This window comes from Panthera pardus, unplaced genomic scaffold, assembly GCF_024362965.1.
Source record: "Panthera pardus isolate Hobbes unplaced genomic scaffold, ASM2436296v1 HiC_scaffold_6, whole genome shotgun sequence".
NCBI classification, from domain to species: domain Eukaryota; kingdom Metazoa; phylum Chordata; class Mammalia; order Carnivora; family Felidae; genus Panthera; species Panthera pardus.
Window position 1 is genome coordinate 9,989,504 of NW_026526991.1, and position 25,731 is coordinate 10,015,234.

Sequence of the window (25,731 nt, forward strand, 5' to 3'; positions counted from 1 at the left end):
GACTCAGCTCTCGTGGCCCCGCCCCCTCGCTCAGGGCGGCTGCAGGAGGGGCTCAGAGAGCTCCCAGAGCCTCAGTTTCCCCATCTGCACCTGGCAATGGACACGGGGCCCTTGAAAAGCTGGTCGGGTGAGACAAAGTGAGAAAGCGTCTCTGTAAAAGTTTCTCGCCTCGTCGCAAACAGGTTTTGAAACAGATACCCTGGCCTAGATGAACCGTCTGGATCTGGATGGTGAAGCCTGTCCTGTGACCCCGGATAGGTCGTACTTCCATGGGACAGACAGAAGAAACAAGATATAGGCACACGGAAGGGTCTAGCAACCCGAAAACAGTGGGGTTTGGGTGGTGGGCTGACCCACAGTGCCAACGCTGATTTTTGCCGCCATGTCCCAGGCTGGGCGATGCCCAGTCAGAACGACTTCGGGGAATCTCCTTCTGCCTGGGGCGAGGGCTATGGTCCCAGATGGAGAAATGGGGCTCAGAGAGGGCAAGAGTTCTGCCAGGCACTCCCTCAGGGCTCGGTGGGGCCAGGTGGCCTCGGGCGGGAGGGCTGGAAGGGCCTCCGTGGGCCTCTCGCTGCCCAGGAGGCTCTTGTGCACAGTGAGCTCAACTCGCCTGTGCAGGAGCCCCTGGCCCGGCAGAGACAAACTCGCTCCGTGAGCGGCCAGCCGGAACCTCCACTCCCCACAGCCCCTAGCCTGGGGGCCCCGTTTAGTAGCTGAACAGCGGTCAGTCCTCCCAATTCTCGACGGCTCCCCTGTAAAGCCCCCGGTCAGGACGCCTAGGCACCCAGCCCCACACACCCGACGGGGTCACAAAGCAGAACAGGGAACCCTTGGTTTGGACAGAGTCCATGGAAATTCTCCGCCTTGAGGATAGCGTGTTCCTGAGGCGTTGCCAAGAGGCCCTGACCATCCCTGACACACACACATCCTGCCCGCTTGGAGATCCCGGCGAGTGTGGGGTCACCGACCCCTGGCACCCCATTCCTGGATGTCGGAGCCTCTGCCCAGCATCTCTATGTGACACCCTCCCCAGCACCCTGCCCCCGGGGCCTTGACATCTGAGGTGCTGCTCACACTGTTCTGGCCTTTTCTGGCTCAGGTGCTCCCACTCGCCTGGCACAGCCGGGGGCCTCAGAGGACCCCTCAGGCATTGTCACATCCCACAGGCTGCCCCATCAGGGGCTGCACCCCTACCTCCCCCGCAGCTCCAGCAAGCCCCCCTACCCATCTGCAGGACCCCCCACCCCCCACCCCAGGGCTTCTGGGACTCACAAAGAGGAGGCACGGCAGGGACTACTGAAGGGGCTTGAGGGGCTGGCACAAGCACACGTGCCCTGGGAACCTCCAAAAGTGCCCCGGCCTGCGTGTCGGGCAGATCCAGAGAGAGAAGGCAAGCGAGGCGGCAGGGTATGCACACCCAGATGGCCAGCTGGGGGTGTGCGTGGGAACACGGCCGGCCACCCAGCCCTCCTAGCAGAGGGTGCAGCCACCGCCACGAGGGTGGCTCTGGACCCGCTGTGGAGACGCCATGCCCAGGCCGGCTGGCACCTCTCGGGCACACGGCAATGGTGCTTTTAGGATTTTCTGGAGAAGACACCCACATCACGGGGGTGCAGAGCACTGGCTCTGAAGGACAGTCGGCCTGGGCCTGCCCCTTGGGGATGGAGATCACTTCACCTACCCGAGCCTCGGTTTCCTCAGTGGTGCCTCAGGTGGTGACGGGTGCCGGCAAACGTGGCCTGGCGCCCCGCCCATCTCCCGCGGGTGTTGGCGGGAGCGCACCGCGCACCCCTTGCGCCCCACGCGCCCCCTTGGGCTGACGCTCCGACTGACCTGTCCAGGTTGTCCAGGGAGAAGCGCTGTGTTGAAAACCGCAGGTAGCTTTCCTTGTAGAACCAGATGGTCAGGGGGTTCCAGTCGGTGACCAGGAACCACTGCCTGATGTCAAACTTGGTGTCGTAGATGAGCAGCGGCGTCTCGATGTACTTCTGCACCACCCACTTGTTATCCCTGGCGGACGGGTGGTCTGTGGTCACCAGCTGCAAGATGTCTTCCACTCGGTTCATGCACACTATGTCTGCAAGAGGTCCGCGCTCAGCCCGGGGGGCACGGCACACGTGGTCGCGGTTCAGCCCCGAGACCCAAGACGGCTTTGATCCGGGACCAGGAGACAGCACAGCTGGGCCGCCAGGCAGGCTCTGTCCTCACGCGGAGGCCACAACCAGAGCATCCCCTGCGCTCTCCCAGCAGGGGGCCAGCCCAACAGAGGACACAAGACTCAACGGAGGACACAAGAGTGGGGAGGGGCAGGGATGGGGACAGAGGCACTTTTATTTTTATTTTTTTTATCACAGTGACAAAGATAATCTGTCACCATTTGTTGTCTTTTTATTTGAAAGAGAGAGAAAGCAAGTGAGTGGGGGAAATGGAGAAAGAGACAGAGACAGAGACAGAGAGACAGAGAGAGAGAGAGAATCCCAAGCAGGCTCCACGCTCTACAGTGGGAGGAAGGTCGGGCCTGATGGACTGGAGGGAGCAGACAGGTGCTAGTGGCAAGAGGATCAGGCTCAGGATAGAGCCCGAGGAGGAGCCCCTGGGCCAGCCCGGAGGGGAGGGGCCAGCCTGGAGGGGAGGAGCCCCTGGGCCAGCCTGGAGGGGAGGGGCCAGCCCGGAGGGGAGGAGCCCCTGGGCCAGCCTGGAGGGGAGGGGCCAGCCTGGAGGGGAGGAGCCCTTGGGCCAGCCTGGAGGGGAGGGGCCAGCCCGGAGGGGAGGAGCCCCTGGGCCAGCCTGGAGGGGAGGGGCCAGCCTGGAGGGGAGGGGCCCTTGGGCCAGCTTGGAGGGGAGGGGCCAGCCTGGAGGGGAGGAGCCCCTGGGCCAGCCTGGAGGGGAGGGGCCAGCCCGGAGGGGAGGAGCCCCTGGGCCAGCCTGGAGGGGAGGGGCCAGCCTGGAGGGGAGGAGCCCGTGGGCCAGCCTGGAGGGGAGGGGCCAACCCGGAGGGGAGGAGCCCGTGGGCCAGCCTGGAGGGGAGGGGCCAGCCCGGAGGGGAGGCCAGGCTGGAGGGGAGGGGCCAACCCGGAGGGGAGGAGCCCGTGGGCCAGCCTGGAGGAGAGGGGCCAGCCCGGAAGGGAGGGGCCAGCACGGAGGGGAGGAGCCTTTGGGCCAGCCTGGAGGGGAGGGGCCATCCCGGAGGGGAGGGCCCAGCCTGGAGGGGAGGAGGCCCTCCGGGAGAGTGGGCGCAGGCCCAGAGGTGCAGGACCAAATGCAGTAGCATCACAAATTAATGAAACTTTTTAAGTCTCATAAAAATTAACCACTTATGAATTTGAAACAACAAAACTCAAGGGGAAAATGAAATATCCAAACAAAAAAGGGAAGTCTACTTAGACACTCAGGAGAGTGAGAACACCCTACAACACTAACAAGATGGGGGTTGCAGCGAGCACCATCTTTGGAGGAGATTTCATAGACTTAAGGCTTTTATTGTACAAGAAAGACTGGAAATAAATAGGCGTACCATTAAAGTCAGAGCCAAGGGGGTAAAAAATCCCTCACAGGAAATTGGAAAACTGCAACCTAAGGTTGGTTCTCTGCAAGCACAATTAATATTTAAAAACCTTGAAAATCTGTTTTTAAAAAAGAACACACAGTATTCACCATTAGGAATAAAGAGAACACAGTCATAGCTACAACACAAAATGAGGTGCAAAACCTGAGCCCATCGGACAAAAACCACAGACAAAAGTTACAGGCGTTAAGGACGTGTCTCCAACAGAGACGGGTGCTCACAGGTGAGTTTTAAAAAATAACCAAGTGACAGGAGTTCCACTGTTGTTTGACATGGAAGTCCTCAAGCTGTCCTAGCAGCTGGCACATTGGGAGAGGTGATATAAAAAAAGAAACTCCAGCTCAGTTTAACTTCGGAACATCCTAGTTAATGCGCAAAACTCGGAACCCAGGCGTGAAGACCAGTGTCATGGAGCCGTCTGCCCTGCTTCGAGCCTGCAGCGGCACACCTGCGCACCTGCGCACCTGCACCTGAGCACCTGTGCACCTGCACACCTGCCCCTGAGCACTTGCCCTGTGCACCTGCACCGTGCACCTGAGCACCCGCACCTGCGTGCTCGTACCTGAGCACCTGTGCACCTGCACACCTGCACCATGCACCTGTGCACTTGTGCACCTGCACCTGAACACTTGGCCTGTGCACCTGCACCTGCGCCCTGAGCACCCGCACCCGTGAACCTGCATCTGAGCACCTGCACACCTGCACCATGCACCTGCACCCCTGAGCACCTTCACCCGCACACCTGCACCCGCACACCTGCACCTGGCGCACCGTGTTCTGGGGGCGGCAGTTGGCCGCTCGCGGCCCCCAGCCTCCACTCACCTCGGCCGCGGGACTTGGCTGCGGGCTTGATGATCCAGACGTTCCGAAGCCCGTCGATCTCCGTCTGAGGGTTCACAGACGTGATTTTGTTCAGCAGGGCCTGGCACTGCGAAAAGTGATTTCTCGAATTGGAGATGAAAGCACCACCGCTACAAGGCAAGATCCAGAGAGTCCGTGAGGTTCGTGAGACCTCTGTCACGTATGCATGTGGTCAGCATATTCCTCCACTTTGTGACATGTCTGTCCATTCTCTTTGCAGTGTTTCTTGATAAACAGCATTTTTCGTGTCAACAAAATGCAATTTATCAACTTTCTCTATTACGATTAGTGCTCTTGGTGAACTATTTAAGAAACCTTTGCTTCCTTGTGGTCATGAAAATATACTCCAATGTTTTTTTTTTAACTTTCACATATCACATGATACATCTCAAATTAATCTTTGCGGATTTATGAGACAGGACTCAAGATACACTTTTTTTGTTTGTAAGGATGCTCATTGCTCCAGTGCCATTTGGTGGAAGGACTGACTCTTCCTTGTGGATCTGCAGGTGGCACCTTGATCTTAAGTGACCATGTGCACGAGGATCTGCTTCCAGACTCTGTTCAGTTACACGGTCTGTTAGTGCAGGCAGCCCAATGCCACCCTGTCGCGATTACTGTAGATTTATAGTAAGTCTTGAAATATGGGTAGAAGTCCTCGAATTTTGTTTTTCTTGATCAAGGTTTTCTGGCTTTTCTTAAATCATTTATATTTCCAAATAAATTTCGGAATCAGTTTGTCAATTCCTTCTACCTCAGCCCTCAAGGAAAATCCCTGCATAGATTTTGACTGGGATTACACTGAATCTACAGATTGGAAAATCTATAGTTTGGGAAGAAAACAATCTCTATACCACTGAGTTTTCTAATTCGCAAACATGGTTTTATACACACACACACACACACGTTAGGACATTAATTTCTCTGTTTAATTTTATAATGTGTTTAGGGTCTTCAATATATTTTATTATATTTTTTCTGGATATTTGCTGTTATTGTAGGTTGTATTTTAAAATCCCATTTCATGGTTGTATGCATACAAACACAATGGAATTCTGTATATTGACTTGGCAAAACTCACATAATTATGAACTTTCTGCATGAGTTTTAAATTTTTCTATGCACATAATCAGGTCATCAGTATTTGCTTCTTTCTGATCTTAAGCCTCTTATTTCTTTTTTCTGTACTAAACAGAAACATTATTTAAACTAAACAGACCAGCCAATACTGAGTTGTGATAGTGGACATCTCATTCTGATTTCCAGGGACACTTTCATTTAAGTGTGCTAACAATTTCATTATGAAAGATATTAACTTCAGGATTTTTGTAGATAAACTTGTCAAATTAAGGAAGTTTCTTTCTTTTTCCAGTTTGTTAAAAAAACAAGGTATTTCACAGGTATTGAATTTCATCAATGTTTTGCATCTATTGGAATTATTATATGGTTTTCTTCTTCTGTAAATGTAATAAAATCTACCAATTGACTTTTTTCAAAAATTTTTCATTATGGAAAAATACATATAAAATTTACCATCTTAACCATTTTAAGGGTACAGTTCAATAGTATTAAGAATATGTTTGTTGTTGTGCAATCATCACCCCCATGCGTCTCCAGGAGTCTTCTGTCTTCCCAAACTGAAACTGTGTCCCCATTAAATACTCACTCCCGGTCTCCCTCCCCGAGACCACAGTAACCACCATCTACCTTCTGTCTCTATGATTCTGGCTTCTCTAACTACTTCAAACAAGTGAAATCACACCATATTTGTATTTTTTGACTGGCTTATTTCACTTATAATGTCCTCAAGATTCATTCATATTGTAGCAGAAATCAGAACTTCGTTAAACCAATTTTGAGTTCCTGGAACTTAAGTTGAATATAAAGAAATAAAACTGCTTTTATTCACAGATGACATATCCTTCCCATATGTAGGAAATCCTAAGGAATACACACACACACACACACACACACACATACACACACACACACACACAGTACAAACGACTAGAAATAATAAATGGGTTCAGCAAAGTCATAGTTACAAGACCAATATAAAAAAATCGATTGTATTTTTATATTCTGCCAATAAAAAAATTCTAGAACAAAATTAAGAAAACAGTTCCATTCATAAGAGTATCAAAAAGAATAAAATACATAGGCATGCATTTAACAAAAGAAATGCACAATTTGAAAACCACAAAACATTGTTGACATCCATGTTAAAAAACCTAAACAAGAGGAGAAACAAATTTGTGGAAATTAACAGATTCCTTTTTTTTAATGTTTATTTTTGTGAGAGTGAGAGAGAGTGCACAGGCATGCATGAGCAGGGAAGGGGCAGAGAGAGAGGTGCACAGAGGAGCTCTGACAGCAGACAGCCCGACATGGGGCTTGATCTCACAAATCATGAGATCATGACTTGAGCCAAAGTCAGACACTTAACCAACTGAGCACCCAGGAGCTCCTTAACACATTCTTAACCAATGGGTAGAAATCACAAGGAAATTAGAAAATACTTAGAGGGGCACGTGGGTGGCTTAGTTGGTTAAGCATCTGACTCTTTGATTTCAGCTCAGGTCATGATGTCAAGATTCACGGGATAAAGCCCTGCATCGGGCTCTACACTGATAGTGTGGAGCCTGCTTGGGACTCTCTCTCTCTCCCTCTCTCTCTCTCTGCCCCTCCACAGCTAGTGTTCTCTCTCTCCCTCTCTCTCAAAATTAATAAACATTTTTTTAGAAGAGAGAAACTAGACAAAGAAACTAGACCCAAAGCTAGCATAATGAAGTAATCAATAAAGATTAGAGCAGAATTAACGAAAAAAGAGAAAATTAGACTAAAAGTTGACTCTTTGAAAAGATCAACAAAATGGACAAACTTTTAGCTCGATGGACTTAGAAAAGAAAGAATACACAAATTGCTAAAATAAAAAAATGATATTGGGGACATTACTACTGATTTTACAGGAATAAAAAAGATTATAAGGGAGTACTATGAAGAGTTGTACACCAACGAATGGAATAATCTAGATGAAATGGGCAAATCCCCAAGAAATACAAAACCTACCAAGATTCAATCATGAAGAAACAGAAAACATGAATAGATTTATAACTACTAAGGGGACTGAATCAGTAATCAAAAATCTCCCAACAAAGAAAAGCCCAGGACCTGATGGCTTTGCTGGTGAATTCTATCAAACATTTAGAGAAGCCCCATACCATCCCTTCTCAAATTTTCCCTAAAAACTGAAGAGGAGGGAACACTTTCTAAATCATTCCATGAGGGAGGCCACCAGCACTGCCTTGATACCAAAGCCAGACAAAGACACTATAAGAAAAGTACACACCAATACCCCTTATGAGCACTGATGCAAAAACACTTTAACAAAATGCTAGCAAACCAAACTTGGCAGCATATTAAAAGATTATACACCACGACCAAGTGGGATTTATTCCTGGAACGTAAGGATGGTTCGACATGTGAAAACTGATTGAGTTAATATATCAACTTAACAGGAGAAGGGGAGGGGCACCTGAGTGGCTTAATTGGTTGAGTGCCTGACTCTTGAATTCGGCTCAGGTCATGATCCCAGGGTTGTGGGACTGAGCCCCACACTGGGCTCTGTGCTGAGTGTAGAGCCTGCTTAAGATTCTCTTGCTCTCTCTCCTCCTCTACCCCACCCTGCTTGTACACTCTCTCTCTAAAAATAAAATAAAATAAAATAAAATAAAATAAAATAAAATAAAGTAAAGTAAAATGAAATAAAATAAAATAATTAAAAAACAGGTGAAGGGAAAAAACCTACATGATCATGTTGATGCAGAAAAAATATTTGACAAAATTTAACAACCTTTCCTAATAAAAACACTCAACAAACTAGGAATAGAAGGAAACTACCTCAATGTAATAAAGGCTGTGTATGAAAACATCAGCAATCATTATCCTCAGTGGTGACAGACTGGAAGCTTTCCTTTAAGACTGAGAATAGGACAAGAATGCCTACTTTCAACATTCAACACACTGATGGAAGTGTTAGCAAGAGCAGTCAGGCAAGGAAAAGAAATAAATGGCATTCAAACAGGACAAGGAGAAGTAAAATGACCTGTTTGTAGATGATATGATTGTATATGCAGAAAATCCTAAAAAGTCCACCACAAAAAAACCCTGTTACAGCTAATAAATGAAATGCAAAGTAGTAAGATACAACGTCAACAGCAACAACGCAATCAGCTGTGTATCTATACACTAGCAAGGAACAATCTGGAAAGGAAAAAAAGGAAACTACGTAAACAATTCCACTTATAACCACATCAAGAAGAATAACACACAGTGTGTAGGAACCAACCAAGGAAGTGAAAGGCACAATGAAAACAAAAAATTGCTGGAAGACTTGAAAGAAGACAGAAATAAATGGAAACACATCCATGTTTATGGATTAAAAGATTTAATTTTGTTTAAGGTGTTAACAGTTTCCAAAATGATCTACAAATTCCATACAATATCAAAATACCAGTGGTATTTTTCACAGAAATAAAAAAAAAAAAAACCCATCCTAAAATTCAAACAGAATCTCAAGGGACCCAAATAGCCAAAAATAATCTTGAAACAGAAGAGCAAATGTGGGTGACACACACTTTTTGATATCAAAACTTACTACAAAGCTACAGGAATCAAGATAGTGTGTTACTAGCATAAAGACAGACATAAGACCAATGAAATAGAACAGAGAGCCCAGTGACAGGGGAGCCAAGACTATTCAACGGGGAAGGGACAGACTCTTCAACGATGGTGCTGGGAAAACTGGATATCCAGGTGCAAAAGAATGAATTTGGGCCCTTACCTAAAACCATATGAAAAAATTAATTCAAAATGGATCAAAGACCTAAATGTAAGATTAAAAAAAACTATGAAAGTCTTAGAAAAAAACGCAGGGCAAAATCTTCAAAACATTGAATTTCACAGTGATTTCTCTGACATCATTTGACAGCAGTTTCTATGACAGCAAAGCACAGGTGACGACGAGAGAAAAAACAGACAAATTGGACCTCATGAAAAGTTTTAAATGTGTGCATTAAAGATATGATCAACAGAATAAAAAGGCAACCCATGAAATGAAAGTGTTTGCAAGTCATGTATCTGATAGGGGCTATTAGATGCATCTCTGTATGTCCATAACAGAGAACTCAACAACTAAACAAACTGATTCACAAATGGGCAAAGGGCTTGAACAGACACTTCTCCAAAGAAGACCTACAAATGGCCAATAAGAGGGGCACCCGGGTGGCTCAGTCTGTTGAGCGTCCGACTTCGGCTCAGGTCATGATCTCGTGGTTTGTGAGTTCGAGCCCCGCGTCGGGCTCTGTGCTGACAGCTCGGAGTCTGGAGCCTGCTTCAGATTCTGTGTCTCCCTCTCTCTCTGCCCCTCCCCCTCTCTCTGTCTCTCAAAATAAGTAACTAAACATAAAAAAAATTAGTCAGTGGGGGTGCCTGCGTGGTTCAGCCCGGGGAGTGTCTGACTTTGGCTCAGGTCATGATCTGACGGTTCGTGTGTTCAAGCCCCGCGTCGGGCTCTGTGCTGATGGCTTGGAGCCTGGAGCTGCTTTGGATTCTGTGTCTCCCTCTCTCTCTGCCCCTCCTCTGCTCATGCTCTGTCTCTCTCTGTCTCTCCAAAACAAATAAGCGTTTAAAAAACAACAATCATGGGGCTTTCCATTCCTTTCTGCGGTTATGTGATTCTCTCTGAGATGATTTCTTTCAGGGTGACAAAATTCCTTTAATATTTGTTACAGTCATGTTCTGCTGCTGAAGAACCCTCCGATTTTAGTTTGTCTTCATTTTCAAAGGTCCTTCCGCTGGTGTAGAGTTGTAGCAGCAGCTCCCCACTCCCCCACCCCCGCCCCTCCCCCCAGCACTCTGGAGATGATATTCCATCGTCTTTGAGCGTTCATGGTTTCTGTTGAAAATTAGCTGTCGCCCTCAGTCTTACCACCGCTGCTCTGAAACACTGATTTTATCCCCTCAAGCTGCCTTTTAAGATGTCTTTTGTTTCTTTTTTCTTTTTTTAGAAGTCTGACTTTACGGTGCCTCAATGTGGTTTTCTTTGTATGTCCTCTGCCTAGAGTTTTCAGAGTTTTTCAATCTGTGTGTTGGGGTCTTTTATCAATTTGGAAAAGTTCTCAGCCATTATCTTCAACTGTTCCTTCTGTAACGAGGAAAAGGTCCGACCACAGGAAGACAAAACAGTCCTGAGTTGGATGTAGTGAATAATCACACAGCTAAAAGCAGAAATGCAAGAACATCAAACGTATTTGGAGATTTTAATTCTGTTCTCTCAGTAACTCAGAGAACAAGCAGGCAACATTATCAGCGAAGATACAGATTTTAGAAACTTGACTCAATTGACTTTTCAGAACACACTACTAGTCCTCAAGTCTGCATGAGAGGTTTGCTAAAACACATCACATGCTGGGCCAAAAGCAAGTTTCAACAAAACTCATGTTTCTCCTTCTTCTAAGTGATGGGCCCGAGGCCACACTTCAATAGAACTAGGGTTTGAATTCAGGCCTACTGCCCCGGAAACCCATGTCCATTTAATTATGCTAATGGCCTCTCATGTTTATTGTTTATCAGTGGTGGATGTCTGTATATAGAAAACAGAACATTGATCTTTATCCCTTACCATACACAAAACTTAATTTAAGATTAATTAATCGTAAAAGGCTAAAAGTGAAAGAAAAAACACTAAAGCATCTAGAAGAACTCAGAGGAGAACATTTTCATGACATTGGATAAGTAAAGGTTTCTTAAACAGGACTCTTAAAAGCCCTACCATAATAGAAAAACTCAAAACACTGGGCTTCATTAAAAAAAAAAAAAAAAAAAAATCATTGAGAGGTAAAAAGACAAGGCATACACTAAGAGGGGGTATTCTTTTTTTATATAGTATAGTTAATCAATCTTTATTTTATTTATTTATCTTTTTTTTTTTTAATTTTTTTTCAACGTTTTTTATTTATTTTTGGGACAGAGAGAGACAGAGCATGAACGGGGGAGGGGCAGAGAGAGAGGGAGACACAGAATCGGAAACAGGCTCCAGGCTCCGAGCCATCAGCCCAGAGCCTGACGCGGGGCTCGAACTCACAGACCGCGAGATCGTGACCTGGCTGAAGTCGGACGCTTAACCGACTGCGCCACCCAGGCGCCCCTATTTATTTATCTTAATGTTTAGTTTTGAGAGAGAGAGAGAGAGACAAAACATGACATGAGTCGGGGTGGGGCAGAGACAGAAGGAGACACAGACTCCAAAGCAGGCTCCAGACTGAGCTGTCAGCACAGAGCCCGACGCAGGGCTTGAACCCATGAACTGTGAGATCATGACCTGAGCCAAAGTCAGATGCTCAACTGACTGAGACACCCAGGCACCCTGGGAGAGTATTCTTTATTTTATTTTGTTTTTTTTATTTTTTTAAATATGAAATTTATTGTCAAATTGGTTTCCCATACAACACCCAGTGCTCATCCCAAAAGGTGCCCTCCTCAATACCCATCACCCACCCTCCCCTCCTTCCCACCCCCCAACAATCCCTGAAAGGGTATTCTTAATGCACATATCCAACAAAGGACTCAATGAGGAATGCTTAGAGTACTCTTAGAAATCCATTTAAAGATGTGACGACCACTCTTGAGGCCAGGAAAATGGAAGCAAAAATAAACTACTGGGACCACATCAAATAAAAAGCTCCTGCACAGTGAAGGAAACCACCAAAAAAACTAAAAGGCAACCTTTGGAATGGGAGAAGGTATTTGCAAGTGACATATCCAATAAAGGATCCATATCCAAAATATATAAAGAAATTATACAACTCAACACCCAAAAAAACAAATAATCCAATTTAAAAATGGGCAGAAGACATGAACAGACATTTCCCCATAGAAGACACCCAGATGGCCAACAGACACATGAAAAGATGCTCCACATCACTCATCATGGCGGAAATACAAACCAAAACCATGATGGGATACCACCTCACACCTGTCAGAATAGCTACAAGAAGTAACAGGTGTTGGTGAGGATGTGGAGAAAGGGGAACCACCTTGCACTGCCGGCGGGAACGTAACCTGGCGAAGCCACTCTGGAAAACAGTGTGGAGGTTCCTCCGAAAGTTAAAAATGGTAATTGCACTACTGAGTATTTACCCAAGGAATACAAAAACACTAATGCGAAAGGATACGTGCATCCCTATGTTTACTGCAGCATTTTCTACAATAGCCAAATTATGGAAACAGCCCAAGTGTTCATTGACAGATGAGTGGATAAAGAAGATGCTGTATGTATACATATACACGGTGGAATACTACTCAGTGATGAAAAAGAATGAAATCTCGCCATTTGCGATAACATGGATGGAGCTAGAGAGTATAATGCTAAGCAAAGTAAGTCAGAAAAAGACAAATACCACGTGATTTCACTCAACAAACAAAACAAATGAGCAAAGGGGAAAAAATGAGGGAAACAAACCAAGAAACAGACTCAACTACAGAGAAGACACCGATGGTCACCGGAGAGGAGGCGGGGGATGGGAGAAACAGGTGATCAGGATTAAGGGGTGCACCTGTTGGGCTGAGCGCTGGGTGACGGATAGAAGCGTTGAGTCACCAGATTGCCCACCTGAACTAATATCACACTGTATGCCAACTATACTGGACTTTAAAAAGGACACAGAGAACATTTTAAAAAGACTGCCAAGCTAATAGGAAAGTGACGGTGATAATACAAACATTAACAACGACAAGAAAATAATCAATAAACATTTTTTAATTAATACGATTTAAAAAGACACAACCAACCTGATTTTCAAATACATGAGAGACGCGGACAAGCACCTCCCAAAAGAAGATACTCAAATGACTGACAAGCATCTGAAGCGATATCCAACCGCCCGGTCGTCAGAGGAGTGCAAGCGAAGAACAAGAAGAGAGAACTGAAAAGACTCGTGGTGACAAGGCTGCCTGCCACGTGCAGGAAGCGTAGCCCACGTTCAATGCTGCTGGCATCTGGATACGTGGAACCACTCTGGAAAATGTTCAAACACCGGGGGTAACCCAGCTGCTCACCCACGTCAGGAGGGAAAGTTCTGTGCCCTGTGGATAGCAGAAAACCCGGCTGCGCGCACAGTGTGGATGAACCCCACAGATTCCGTGTCAAGCGAAAGTCACAAAGCAGAGAGCACAGCCTGCGTGAGTCCGTGACCGTGAAATCCCGCAACGAAACTGGTTACGGCGGTAGCAGTCGGGAGCGACCTCTGTGGGGTCTCTGCCTGGGAAGGTGCCTAGGGGGCCTGATGGGGGCTGCAAATGGTTTTCATCCCGAGCTGGGTGGTGGTCTCGCCGGGTGGGTACACGTGCAGAAGTACATCCGGCTGGACAGACAGCAGCACACGCAGCTGTACTCGATCCAAAGGAAAAGAAGATACTCGACTGATCCAAAAGAAGTAAAGAAGGAAGGAAAGAACAACAGTGTCCCTGGGGTGGTGGGGGCGGGGGGCTCTGGGCAGACCCTCCTCACAGTCCTGCTCCTGCTGCAGGGGCGCCTGGGTCACCTCTGCCCCAGCTCCTCTGTTGGCCGCTGTTCAGGGGGTGCTGGGTCTCCGCCCGCCCCCCGGGAAGGACTCGGCCTTCCCTTCGGGAGACGGGGAGGAGAGCCAAGCTCGGCCTCTGGATTCCCATGTGGCAGGGAGCCCTGAAGGCCGTGGAGAGTCAGCTGGGCTGGGCCGAGGAAGCGTTCTGCTCTGTCCAGAGCCCACTCGTGGGGTTCAAATGAGGTAAAAGACAAGAACCGTGTGGAAGATGCTTTAGGCGACGTTACCCAAAGGAGCCCCCGAGGGAGTGTCATCCTTTTATGAGCCAACAGGGACTTGGTGGGATCTGCGTACCCCAGCACCCTGACAGGAGCCCCAACCCCGGACAGGCGCTCCAGGTGTCCCAGGGCGGGACTTCCCTGGACAGCTCCTGAAGCCCCCGCCCCCCCCAGACACCCCCGCCCCCCCGTGTAGGTGAGCCTTGCTGCCCAGCGCTTCTTACTGAACGGGGGACACGGGGCGCGTCTTACTCAACGAGGGAGTAGTATTGCTGCGTCAGGTCCTTCCACTCGTCCTCCGTGAGGTCCTGGGCGGCGTCCTTGGAGACGTCGATGTCCTCGTGCTCCAGCTGACCCAGGTAGGCCTGGCACACCTTGCATGCGGTGTCCACGAGCTCCCCCGAGAGGCCCATGGGCTTGGATTCCGCATTCTCGGGAACTGAAACCCAAACACAGGCTCGTGGAGGGGGGACCACCTGGGGCACCGGACACAGGCCGCCCCAGCCCGGCCAACCTGGGCACCACGCCTGCGTCTGGCCTTCCCGCTGCTCTGCCCTCCGGCCACACTCAGCACCCACGAACGCGACACTACTTCCTGACTTGCTACAAAAGCCCGGCTTTCCTGAGCCCGCGCTGGTGGGCCGGTAAGTACTTGGTGAGCAGTCCTGCCTGACGCCCACGAGCCACTGTGAGCTTACCCACTCTTACCCAGCATCTCACTCTCCTGGAACCCCAGAGTCAAGCTGGACCCCTGGGTCTCAGGAAGCATGGGGAGCTCCCCCGGCAAGGCGAAAGCGACCCTCGGGAGGCCGAGCTCCCACGCGAGGCAGCCCGGGCCTGGGCCCCCCCACCCCCAAGCCACTGAGGGAGAGGGAGCTCACAGCCAGCATCTGTCTGCACGCACTTATGGGGAAGGAGCCTGAAGAAAGGTAAACCCAGGGACCAGGAGGCTTGTTGGGATGAAAACAACTCCACAAACTGGGGCAGGGTGGGCATGGGGATCAGGCCCTGCATGGGCCGAGGCCTCACAGACCCCGGCAGTGCTGGGCCCGGGAGAAAGAGCTGCATTCACACGGCTGTTGTAGACATTACAATGTGCATTTTTAACCTGTATTGTGGTGAAATTCACAGAACATAAAAATAACCATTTTCAAGGGGAAAACTGCACTTCTGTTTTCTGATCAGGCACACAAGGGACCTGGAAGTTGTCAACCTGGCCTGACAACAAGTAAAAAGAATCAACAACTCTTCTTTGCTGCTTCAGAGCTGAGGTCGCCGGACAAACCATCGTCCCCGAAATTTGCAGAGACAGTCAGGTGGATATAGCGAACCGCACCTCACCAGGTCAGAACCCCCCAGACGCCAACACCCGGACAGGAAACCTGAACTGTAATTGATGAAGGCTCCGTGTGGACAGATCTGAGGGTTAAAAGTTCCAGGACAGTCTGGCTCAGGGGGCCCCCATGCTTTCGTCAGTCTTACCTCTGGCAACTTGACCTGGTTTTCACAGTGAGTATGGGAGAAAAATCCCCTCCTGCTTCTGGCAAGGAAAGGGAAAAGGGACCATCTTGCAAATTGCCAGAGCATTCTGTTCTTCAGGAGGCCCGCCCTCAGGAGAAAGAGTTGCCCAGAGCCTGACCTGCTGGGAGAAGGCAAAGACGCACCTCCAGCCCCCGCTAGCCCTCTGTCCCGCCAAAGGGGGTAAAAACTGAGAAGCACAGTGACGTTCATAGTCCGGGGGCACAGGTTCACTAAAGACTGAGACCTAATCATGAGATTATAGAACACTCTTTCAGACAAAATTTTTAAAAAAAATTGAGGAAATTTTTTTTGCCAGTAGACCTGCCAAGAAATGTCAAGTTTTTCAAAGAGAAGGAAAAAAACATAGGTCGGTTCCACAAGAAAGGAAGAGTGTTAGGAAAGAAATGAATGAAGGTAAAGTACAAACTTTTACTTTTCTTATTCTTGATATTTTATTTTTCTTATTCTTATTTTTAATAAGAATATTTTTATTATTCTTGGGGTGCCTGGGTGGCTCAGTCACTTAAGCGTCAGACTCGATTTCGGCTCAGGTCATGATCCCATGCTCATGGGACAGATCCCCGCATCAGGCTCTGCACTGAAGGTGAGGAGCCTGCTTCAGATTCTGTCTCTCCCCATCTCTCTGCTCCTCCCCTGCTCGCTCTCTGTCTCTCTCCCTCAAAATAAGTACATTTTTTTAAAAAAGAGAAGACATCATTATAGATCTCATGGACTTTGAAAAGATAGTAAAGAAATACGATGAACTCTGCACACAAATTTGATAATCTAGATGAAATGGACCAATTTATTGAAAGACACGACCTGTCAAAATTCACACAAAAAGAAATAGATGATCTGAAGAGACCTATATCTATTAAATAAACTGAATCAGCAATTAATAACCTTCTAAAACAGAAAGCACCAGGTCCAAATGGGTTCACTGGTGAATTCTACCATTTAAAGAAGAAATTATAGCAATTTTCCACAATCTCAGTAGATAGAAACAGGGAATACTTCCTTCCTTGTTCTATGAAGCCAGCATTACCCTATCACCAAAACCAGAGAAAGACATGAGAAAAGAAAACTAAAGACTAAAATCTCTCATGAATAATAATACAGAAATCCTCACTAAAATATTAGCAAGTCAAATCCACAATGTATAAAAAGAATTATACACCATAATCAAATCTTATTTGATAATCAAATAAGATTTATCTTAGGTATGCAAAACTGGTTCAACATTTGAAAATCAATTAATGTAATATATTACACATCAAAAGGCTAAAGAAGAAAAATTACGTGATCGTATCGATACAGAAAAACATTTGACAAAATTCAACTCACATTCATGATAGAGGCTCTCAGAAAGCTAGGAATAGAGAGGAACTTCCTCAACTTGATAAAGAATATATACAAAAACCCCCTATAGCTAACATTATACTTAATGGTGAGATATGAGAAATTTACACTCTAAAATCAAGTGCAAGGCAGGGACCTCCTCCCTCTCACCACTGTTTTTCCAACATCATACTGGAAATCCTAGCTAATGCAATGAGACAAGAAAATAAGAGGCACACAAATTGAGCAGGAAATAAAACTGTCTTTATTCATAGATAACATGATTATCTATGTAGAAAATCTGAAAGAATTGACAAAAAACTCCTAGAACTAATAAGTGATTAATCACTTTCCCACATACCAGAAATGAATTATTGGAATTTGAAATTAAAAACACAACACCATTTACATTAGCACCCAAAAACTTAAATATATATATAAATAAATAAATCTAACAAAATACGTTCAAGATCTATATGAGGAAAACTACAAAACTCTGATAAATGAAATCAAAGAAGAATGAAATTAATAGTGAGATATCCCATGTTCACTAATAGGAAAGATTTATTGTCAAGATGTCAGTTCTTGGGGTGCCTGGGTGGCTTGGTTAGTTGAGCATCAGACTTTTGATTTCAGTTCAGGTCATAATCTCACAGTTTGTGGGATCAGACCCCGCGTCGGGCTCCATGCTGACAGCATAAAGCCTGCTTGGCATTCTCTCTCTCTCCCCTCTCTCTGCCCCTCCTCCCCTTGTACTGTCTTTGTCTCTCTCAAAATAAATAAACTTAAAAAAAAAAAGATGTCAGTTCTTCCCTACTCAGCCTATAAATTCAATGCAATCCCAATCAAAATCCCACAAGGCAGCTTATGGATACTGACAAGTTGATTCTAAAATTTACATGGAGAGGCAAAGGATACAGAATAGCCAACCCAATATTGAAGGAGAAGGATAAATTGGAGAATTGATACTATTCAACTTCAAGTCTTACCACAAGTCTATGTAATCGAGATAGTGTGGTACTGGTGAAATAACTGACAAATAGATCCCTGGACCCGAATAAAGAGCCCAGAAACAGACCCACAAAAATATGGTCAACTGATCCATGACAAAGGCGCAAAGGCTATACAACAGAAAAAAAAGTGGTCTTTTCAACAAATCATGCTGAAACAGGTGCAAAAAAATGCACACAAAAAATAATTTAGATACAGATTTTACACCCTTCATAGAAATTAACTCAAAATGGATCATACACCCAAGTGTGAAACACGAAAGTACAGAACTCCTAGAAGACAGCATGGGAAACCACCAAGATGAACCTGGGTGCAGTGATAAGTTTTTAGACACATTCCCAAAGGCACAGTCTATGAAAGAAATACTTGATAAGCTGGACTCGATACTGTCAGGAGGATGAGAAGATAAGTCATGGACTTGGAGAAAATATTTGCAAAAGACACATCTGGTAAAGGGCTGTTATCCGAAATACACACACACACACACACACACACACACACACACACACACACACCACACACACACACACACACACACACACATCACACACACACACACACACACACACACATCACACACACAAAACCCCTCTTAAACCTCAACCATAAACATTTTCAAATGGTAGGGAAGCTGAACAGATTTCTCATCAAAGACTATATTTACAGATGGCAAGAAGTATATTAAAAGATACACAGTGCGCCTGGGTGGCTCAGTCGGTTGAGAGTCTGACTCTTGATTTCAGCTCAGGTCATGATCCCAGGGTCGTGGGCTAGAGCCCCACATCAGGCTCCACACGGAGCATGGAGCCTGCTTAAGATTCTCTCTCTCTCCCTCTGCCCATCTTTCCTGCTTTCTCTCTCTAAGAAATAAAAAACTTTAAAAAAAAAATTCTCTCTCTCTCTCTCTCCCTCTGTCCCTCTCCCCAATTCACACACTCTCTCTCTAAAAACATATAAATAAATAAGTAAACAAATGAATAAGTAAATAAATAAAAATAGTGTATTTTAAAAAGCAAAAAAAGATGCTCAATGCCACGTGTCATTGGGGAACTTTACGTGAAAACAACAAGGGACACTACACACCTGCCACAACGGCCCAAATCCGGACCACGGACGCCACACGCGCTGGGAGGACGCGAAGCACTCATTGCTGGTGGGGTGCAAAATGGTGTGGCCACTGTGGAGGACAGCTTGGTGGTGTCTTCCCAAACTAAGCACACTCTTTTTTTTTTTTTTTTTTTTTTTTTAACGTTTATTTGTTTTTGAGACAGAGAGAGAGAGCATGAACGGGGGAGGGTCAGAGAGAGAGGGAGACACAGAATCCGAAGTAGCTCTAGGTTTTGAGCTGTCAGCACAGAGCCCGACGCGGGGCTCGAACCCACGGACCGCGAGATCATGACCTGAGCCGAAGTCGGACGCTTCACCGACTGAGCCACCCAGGCGCCCCAAAGCACACTCTTACCATCGTGTCCAGCGATCAGGCTCTGTGGTAGTCAAACGAGTTGAAAACTTACGGTTGTACAAAAACCTGCACCCAGATCATAACTGCCCAAACTTGGAAGCAGCCAACATGCCCTTCAGTAGGTGATGGAGAAGTCAGCCACACGGTGGGCCATCCACACAATGGAGTGTGATGTGGCACTAAAAGGAAATGAGCTACCAAGCCATGATGCAGTTGGAGGGACCTTAGCTGCACATCACTGAGTGAAAGAGGCCAGAAAAGGCCACGTCTGGGGGCGCCCGGGGGGCTCAGTCGTTAAGCGTCCAGCTCTGGATTTCAGCTCGGGTCATGATCTCACGGTTTGAGTGTTCGAGCCCCACGGCGGGCTCTGTGCTGACAGCGTGGAGCCCGCTTGGGATTCTCTCTCCCTCTCCGTCTGCCCTCCCCCACTCTCCCTCTCCTCCTCCTCCTCCCCTGCTCATGTGGGAGCCCCCTCTCTCTCTGTCTCTCTCAAAATAAGTAAATAAACTTAAAAAGGAAAAGAAAAGGAAGGCTACATATGTATGCTTTCAGCCATAGGACATCTGCAAAAGGCGGAATGACCGCGACAGCGAAAGGACCAGTGGTGGCCAGGGGCGGGGCCAGGGGCCCGTCCCCAGGCGGGGACGTCAGGGCACCGGAAGCACTTTGTCTGGTACGTGACGGCGGCCCGCGCCCTGACGCAGCTGTCCCAACCCACCCCGCGTGCAAGACCACAGCTCGCTACAAACGCCGTGAGAACGACGTGTCCACACGGGGGCATCCGTCACAGCAAAGGCACCAGCCGGTGGGGACGCTGACGGCGGAGGGGGCTCTGGGGGCCTATGGGAAATCCCTGCACCTTCTGCGCAAGTGCGCTGCGAACCGAAAGCTGCTTTATCAAAATCAACAACAACAACTTCTTTGGGTTTCGTAGGCCTAACGCCACGGTGGCTCTGCACCACGTGGGAAAGCCATCCCCGTCTCCCTCTTCTGCAGGGAGGGAGGACGCCTGGACGCCCGGCCCGCTGCCCCTCCTGCACCGTTCTCCCCGCACGGTGCAGCCTCGGGCCCCACACACCTTTCTTGCTGCCGGGGCCGCGGTCGCCGGCCTCCCCGCTGCTGCCGCACTTGTGGTGCCTGACCACCCACTTGAGGATGCTGGAGGCCACCGTCCGCCGGAAGTCGTCTGAAAGGACACCCAGGCCTCGCCCCCTCTCCAGCCGGGGACCAGGGACCTCGGCCAGCACCAGCTGTCCTCGGCCCAGGCGCCCCACAGGCCTCACCTCCCCCTCGCTGCCTTCGAGGGGGCCGTTCCCTCTACCCCCGGCCCCCTCGTGGGCCCTGTCAACAGGCCCAGAAGCAGAACCCGCGCACCCCCCTCCCTGCCTCTCTCCTGCTCGCCCCACCCCCCTGGGGCCACAGTGCATGGACGCCCTCACCACCTCCCCCTGCTCCTGTGCCCTCAGCCCCGCACAGAGGACAGAAGACCCCCGCAGACACACCAGGACCCTGCCCACCCCAGGAGCCCGTCCGCACCTCCCTGGACATGCTGGCTCCCACAGCTCCTGGCGTGCATGGACCGAGGGGCTGGGCACAGAGGACAGCTCTGGGGATGCAGAGCTGGGGGCTGGCCTGGCTCGGAGCGCTGGCTCGTGCCCGGAGAGGCGGCCGGCACCCCCGTGAGCCAGCCCATACTCACCTCCCACCCGAGCCCTCGGGGAGGTCCGCAAGAGACTCCCACACCTTCTCACCAAAACTTGCCTTTCCTCATTGCAGAGGAAGCTGCCCCCCACCCCAACCCCACCCGCCCACCAGGCAGCTGCTGCCACATGGGCAACATCCGGAACCTGAGCTCCCTTCCCCAGCTTCCCCAGGACTCAGAGCTTCTCTCCTGAGCCTCCTCTGTCCACCGGAACAAAGACCCTGAGCTCGCCTGCTGACCCGTAGCCCCTCTGCCCGTCACACTCAGGCACACTGCCCGCTGCGGCCCGGTCCCCTCCGAGCTCCTGCCCTCTGGGTCTCTCTGAGAGGCCCCTGCTCACCACCCTCTCCTCCCCTGCACCTCTCACCTCCAGCCCGCACAGACCCCACCTTGTCCTGCCTGTAGCCATCTGCTCCTGGGAGCTCCAGGGTGGGGTCAGATCACACGGCAGGGCAATGCCGTATCTCCATGGCCCCAGGCCGTGCTCAGGAAACACAAGTTACCCCCAAAAGGGCAGTGCTCACCTGCCCTGACCTTCCCCTTCTCTCTCCTCCCTTGGCGGGTCAATCCAAGAGTCCTCCCTCTGTCCCCAGGCCAGAGCCTGTCACCCACAGGACCAGCCCCACGCCAGCCTCTCCCAGAAGCCCAGTCAGAACCAAGCTGCTGACGCTCGGCTCCACAGCCCCCGTCAGCCTCCTGCTCCCATCCTGCAGCTGCGGCCCATGGAAACGTCTGGACCGGCCCTCACCACGTGAGACGGAGCTGAGCCCCCGGGCCTTGGGACGGGACCGTCCAGCCCTGCAGCTGCGGCTCAGCCCCCCCTCCCTTCCAAAGGCTTCCGCAGCCACCTCAGCGAGAAAGTGGGCCACAGAGGGGCCCTGGCCGCCTGACGCCCGGTGGCCTCGCCTCCAGCCACGGACTCACCCAGGAATTCTTGCTTCTCGTTCTCGGTGCAGAGGCCGTAGCAACGTGGGAAGAAGGAGTCAGGGTCGGCCTGGACGTACCACGGTAGGTTCCTCATGTTCACACACAGCCCGATCTCCAGAGACAGCGGCACGTCAGGCCCCCGCGGGCCGTGTGCTGGTCCACTCAGACCAGCCTGAACGCCCACCGGCCGGCAGCACCAGCTCCAAGGGGCTCTCGGGAGGCGGGGGTGCCCCCCCCCCCCCCCGGCCTCCCAGTCCCTCCTGCCCCCCGGTCAGCTGGTTGTGCTGGCCGACGTGCAGGCCAGGAGGAGACAGGGGTGGTAGGTCCTGTGCTCCCCTCCCAGGTGCCTAGATGGTGCTGGGCCCAGGCCCCAGGAAGGAGGGAGTGGGCTCGCTCATGGGCACACTCACGGCTGCCCCACAAAGGTAACACTGGCTGTTACACAGGCTTGGCAGTTTTGCACCCCACGGTCCGGCTCATTGCCCCACTTGGAAAAGAGTGCCAAGGGGCCGGGAAATGCAGCGCCCACTGGCTGCTGGGCACGCTGGTGGCTACTCTGCCAGGGGGTCTTTGTGGGGTTTCTGGCCTGACTGTGCCACCTGCGGGCACGGCCCACACCCCAGAGGAGGTCACCAGGAGGCCTGGCGAGGGTGTGTAGGGGCCAGACCCCCACGGGGAGCACTGGTGGCAGTGTCAGCCTCACCCCTGAGCCTCCGGGTTATCCCTGTTGCCAGGAAGCCCCTCTACCCAGCCTCTCCCGAGAGGATACATGCAGGCCTGTCCACCCTGGGCGGACCTCAGGCCCCTGAAGTAGCAGGGAGGGGGCCGTGGGACTGAAAGGGGGTGACAGGAGGGGCCGGAAGCCCCAGGGCAGGGGCGGTGGCCTGGCTCTCCCTCAGACCCAGAGCCCCTCCGGGGTGCAAAGCCCAGGTGGGGCTGTGCCGGTAACCCCCCACCGCCCTGCCTGGGGTTTGGCCTGCGTGCCCAGAGGACAGTCCCAGGCCAAAGGGCACTTGGGGCCCTGGGAGCAGCAGTGGGGCTGCTGAGGTGCTGAGGGACTCTGGACACCGAGACCGCATGGTGTGGCCTCTGACCAGGCAGCGGTCCCAGGGAGGAGCCCGGAGGTGACCAGTCCACGTGTCGTCCTCCCAGCCTCAGGGCCCTGGTGCCTGGGGCTCCTGTCCCGCCAGCCTCCCCGCCAGCCCTCCCACTCACCTTGGTGGTGAAGGAAGCCGTCTTCCCATAGTGATTCAGCATCTGGTCACAGCTCAAGCTGTGATAGTCAACGACATGCCTTTTGATGGTCCAGAGGAAGTACGGCATTTCGTTTTTGACCAACCTGGACTGGCAAGGAAAAAAACCCCTCATCAAAACCCAACATCCAAGGTTCATATCTTTGGGTGTTGGGGTGTCAGTAAGAGTGAAGGAAATCAGATTTTAAATGACACTTAAAGTGTGTATTCTGTGATTCTCGTCTGGAAAGCTAGAGACACCTGTTCCCTGAGGGCCTACTATGTGCTGTGCTGGGAGCAACCAGCACACAGGGGCCCTGCTCTCAAGAAACAAGTGCGGGGCTCTGGCTGGCAGCTGCAGGGGCACCAAAAGTGTGCGGCTGAGTGAGGTGTGAGCTGCCTGCCCGTGGATGCCCACGTGAGGTTTGGGGACATGCCACACGTGGGCACGGGGTGAACTCTCTGCTTCGTGGCCTGGGTGACCATGGGAGACGGCCTCCCCCCCTCCTCCCCACTCCCGCCGAGCAAGAGGCAGGGCCGCTGAGCTAGACCCAGGGTGGCCTTGGCGGCTATGCTTTTGTTCACAAGTAGAAGCACCTGTTTGGTCAAAATATCTCACCAACGAGATACAAGGAAAGGAAAACATTGTCCAAAATTCTGACACCCTCAAGACCCTTCAGGGTCATTCCGAGCAGACCAGCATTTGAGGGCACACCTAATGTTCTGCAACGCAGCCTGGCCTACCTGGACCCCATGTGAGGGCAGGACCGGGCTCCCCCCACCCCAATGCCAACACGAGCGCCCAGAGGGAGCCGGGAGCTGGCCAGCAGCATCAGTTCCTAAAACCCATCCCAGTGCTGGACGCATGGCCTCCCCTCCTACTCCAGAGTGACGGCTAGCTTTTGTTGCCACTTTCTGGTGAAAGTCCCATTTGTTGTTCAAATGTGGGACGGACTGTCTTAGCATCTTAGCAGGGCCTGGACCTTCAGCCCCCTGACTCCACACGGCGCCTCCTCGGGGTTCCCCGAGTCAACTCTGGAGCTTAGTGTCTGCATCCGGGGCTGGGCCCACTTCCCCGTGTGTCCGTTCACTGCTCCTCTGTGAGCCCTGCACACGTTCTGGACCTTAGATCTCCCCAGGTCCGTGGAGTGCCCCGCTCTGGCTGGCCTCCCGGCCGCCCTCAGGGGTCTTCCGGGGACCCAGAAGACCTGTCCTCCTTCCAACCATCAGAGGTATCAGCTGTCTTCCTTGTGGAGCTGTTGGGCAGGGTTTTACGTTTCTCCCCTCCCCCCACATCAGGCAACTTGCAAACGTCCCCCCCTCACCCCCCCACCCCGGCAGGTGCACGGTCTCCCAGTGCTGTCTCCAGGAGCCGCTGCTTCTTCAGCGCTGACCTTGCTCGTTGACCTGGGTGAGGCCCCACAAGCCCGGCCCTGCTCTGCACCTGACTCCGCCTCCCGCCTGCGCACCCCTGTCCGCACCATCGCGGCCTCACCAAGTGGCCTGTGTGCCCTCCTGCCTGCTCTGGTCCTTTCCCACGGCTTCCACAGAGTTGTAGCCACAGCTTGTCTCCTTGCACGCATGCGCACACATGGACACACGCAAGCACGTGCACGGGGCACACACAAGCACATGAACAAGGGCATGTACAGACGAACACGAGCACGCACACAGGTACACACATACACACGGGAGAGCAGGAGCATACGGATACACAGGAGAACGCGCGCACATGCCCCGCCCCCCCCCCCCCCCCCCCCCCCCCCCCCGCAATGAGCCCGTGCACGGATGCACACCAGCAAGCGCACGCATATGTGTCCTGCAGCCTGGCCTGCCTGGCCTTGTCGCCTGTCCCCAGGACACCCGGAAGGTGACAGTGTGAGGAGGCGGGGGGACCTACCATCACATCGTGGATGTCATCTGTCTTCTCCGAAGCCGCTTCTTGGTTTTCTCTGCCTTCCGCACGTTTCTGTTCTGCAAACACGACACCCGGAGAGTCGTCAGCACGGCAGGGCCCCGCGGCCACAGCGCACTCGCGACTCCTCAGCAACCTTCCGGGGCCCGGGCCACTTCCGCCCGTCTGAGCTGAGCGTCAGCCGCACGAACCCTCCGACCGGGGGCTCAGTGCAGGGTCGCGGACCGGCGTGGGGCGGGGGCGCCCTTCGGGCGTGCGTCGTGCGTGGCGCAGAGGGGCTCGGGGAGCGGGCAGGGGGGCTGGGCTTTGATGTGCAGAGCGGGCCTGCGCAGACC

General features: G+C 50.9%; 1 protein-coding gene across 1 annotated transcript in view; it reads right to left on the reverse strand.

Moving 5' to 3' along the window:
- Window positions 1-25,731, reverse strand: part of TTLL8 (tubulin tyrosine ligase like 8) — an 85,071-nt gene that overhangs the window by 47,341 nt on the left and 11,999 nt on the right. Inside the window, 7 exon segments of the mRNA XM_019447265.2 lie at window positions 1,837-2,080; window positions 4,391-4,539; window positions 14,541-14,727; window positions 20,699-20,806; window positions 22,247-22,361; window positions 23,465-23,593; window positions 25,382-25,455. Coding sequence (XP_019302810.2) covers window positions 1,837-2,080; window positions 4,391-4,539; window positions 14,541-14,727; window positions 20,699-20,806; window positions 22,247-22,361; window positions 23,465-23,593; window positions 25,382-25,455 — 1,006 coding nt within the window.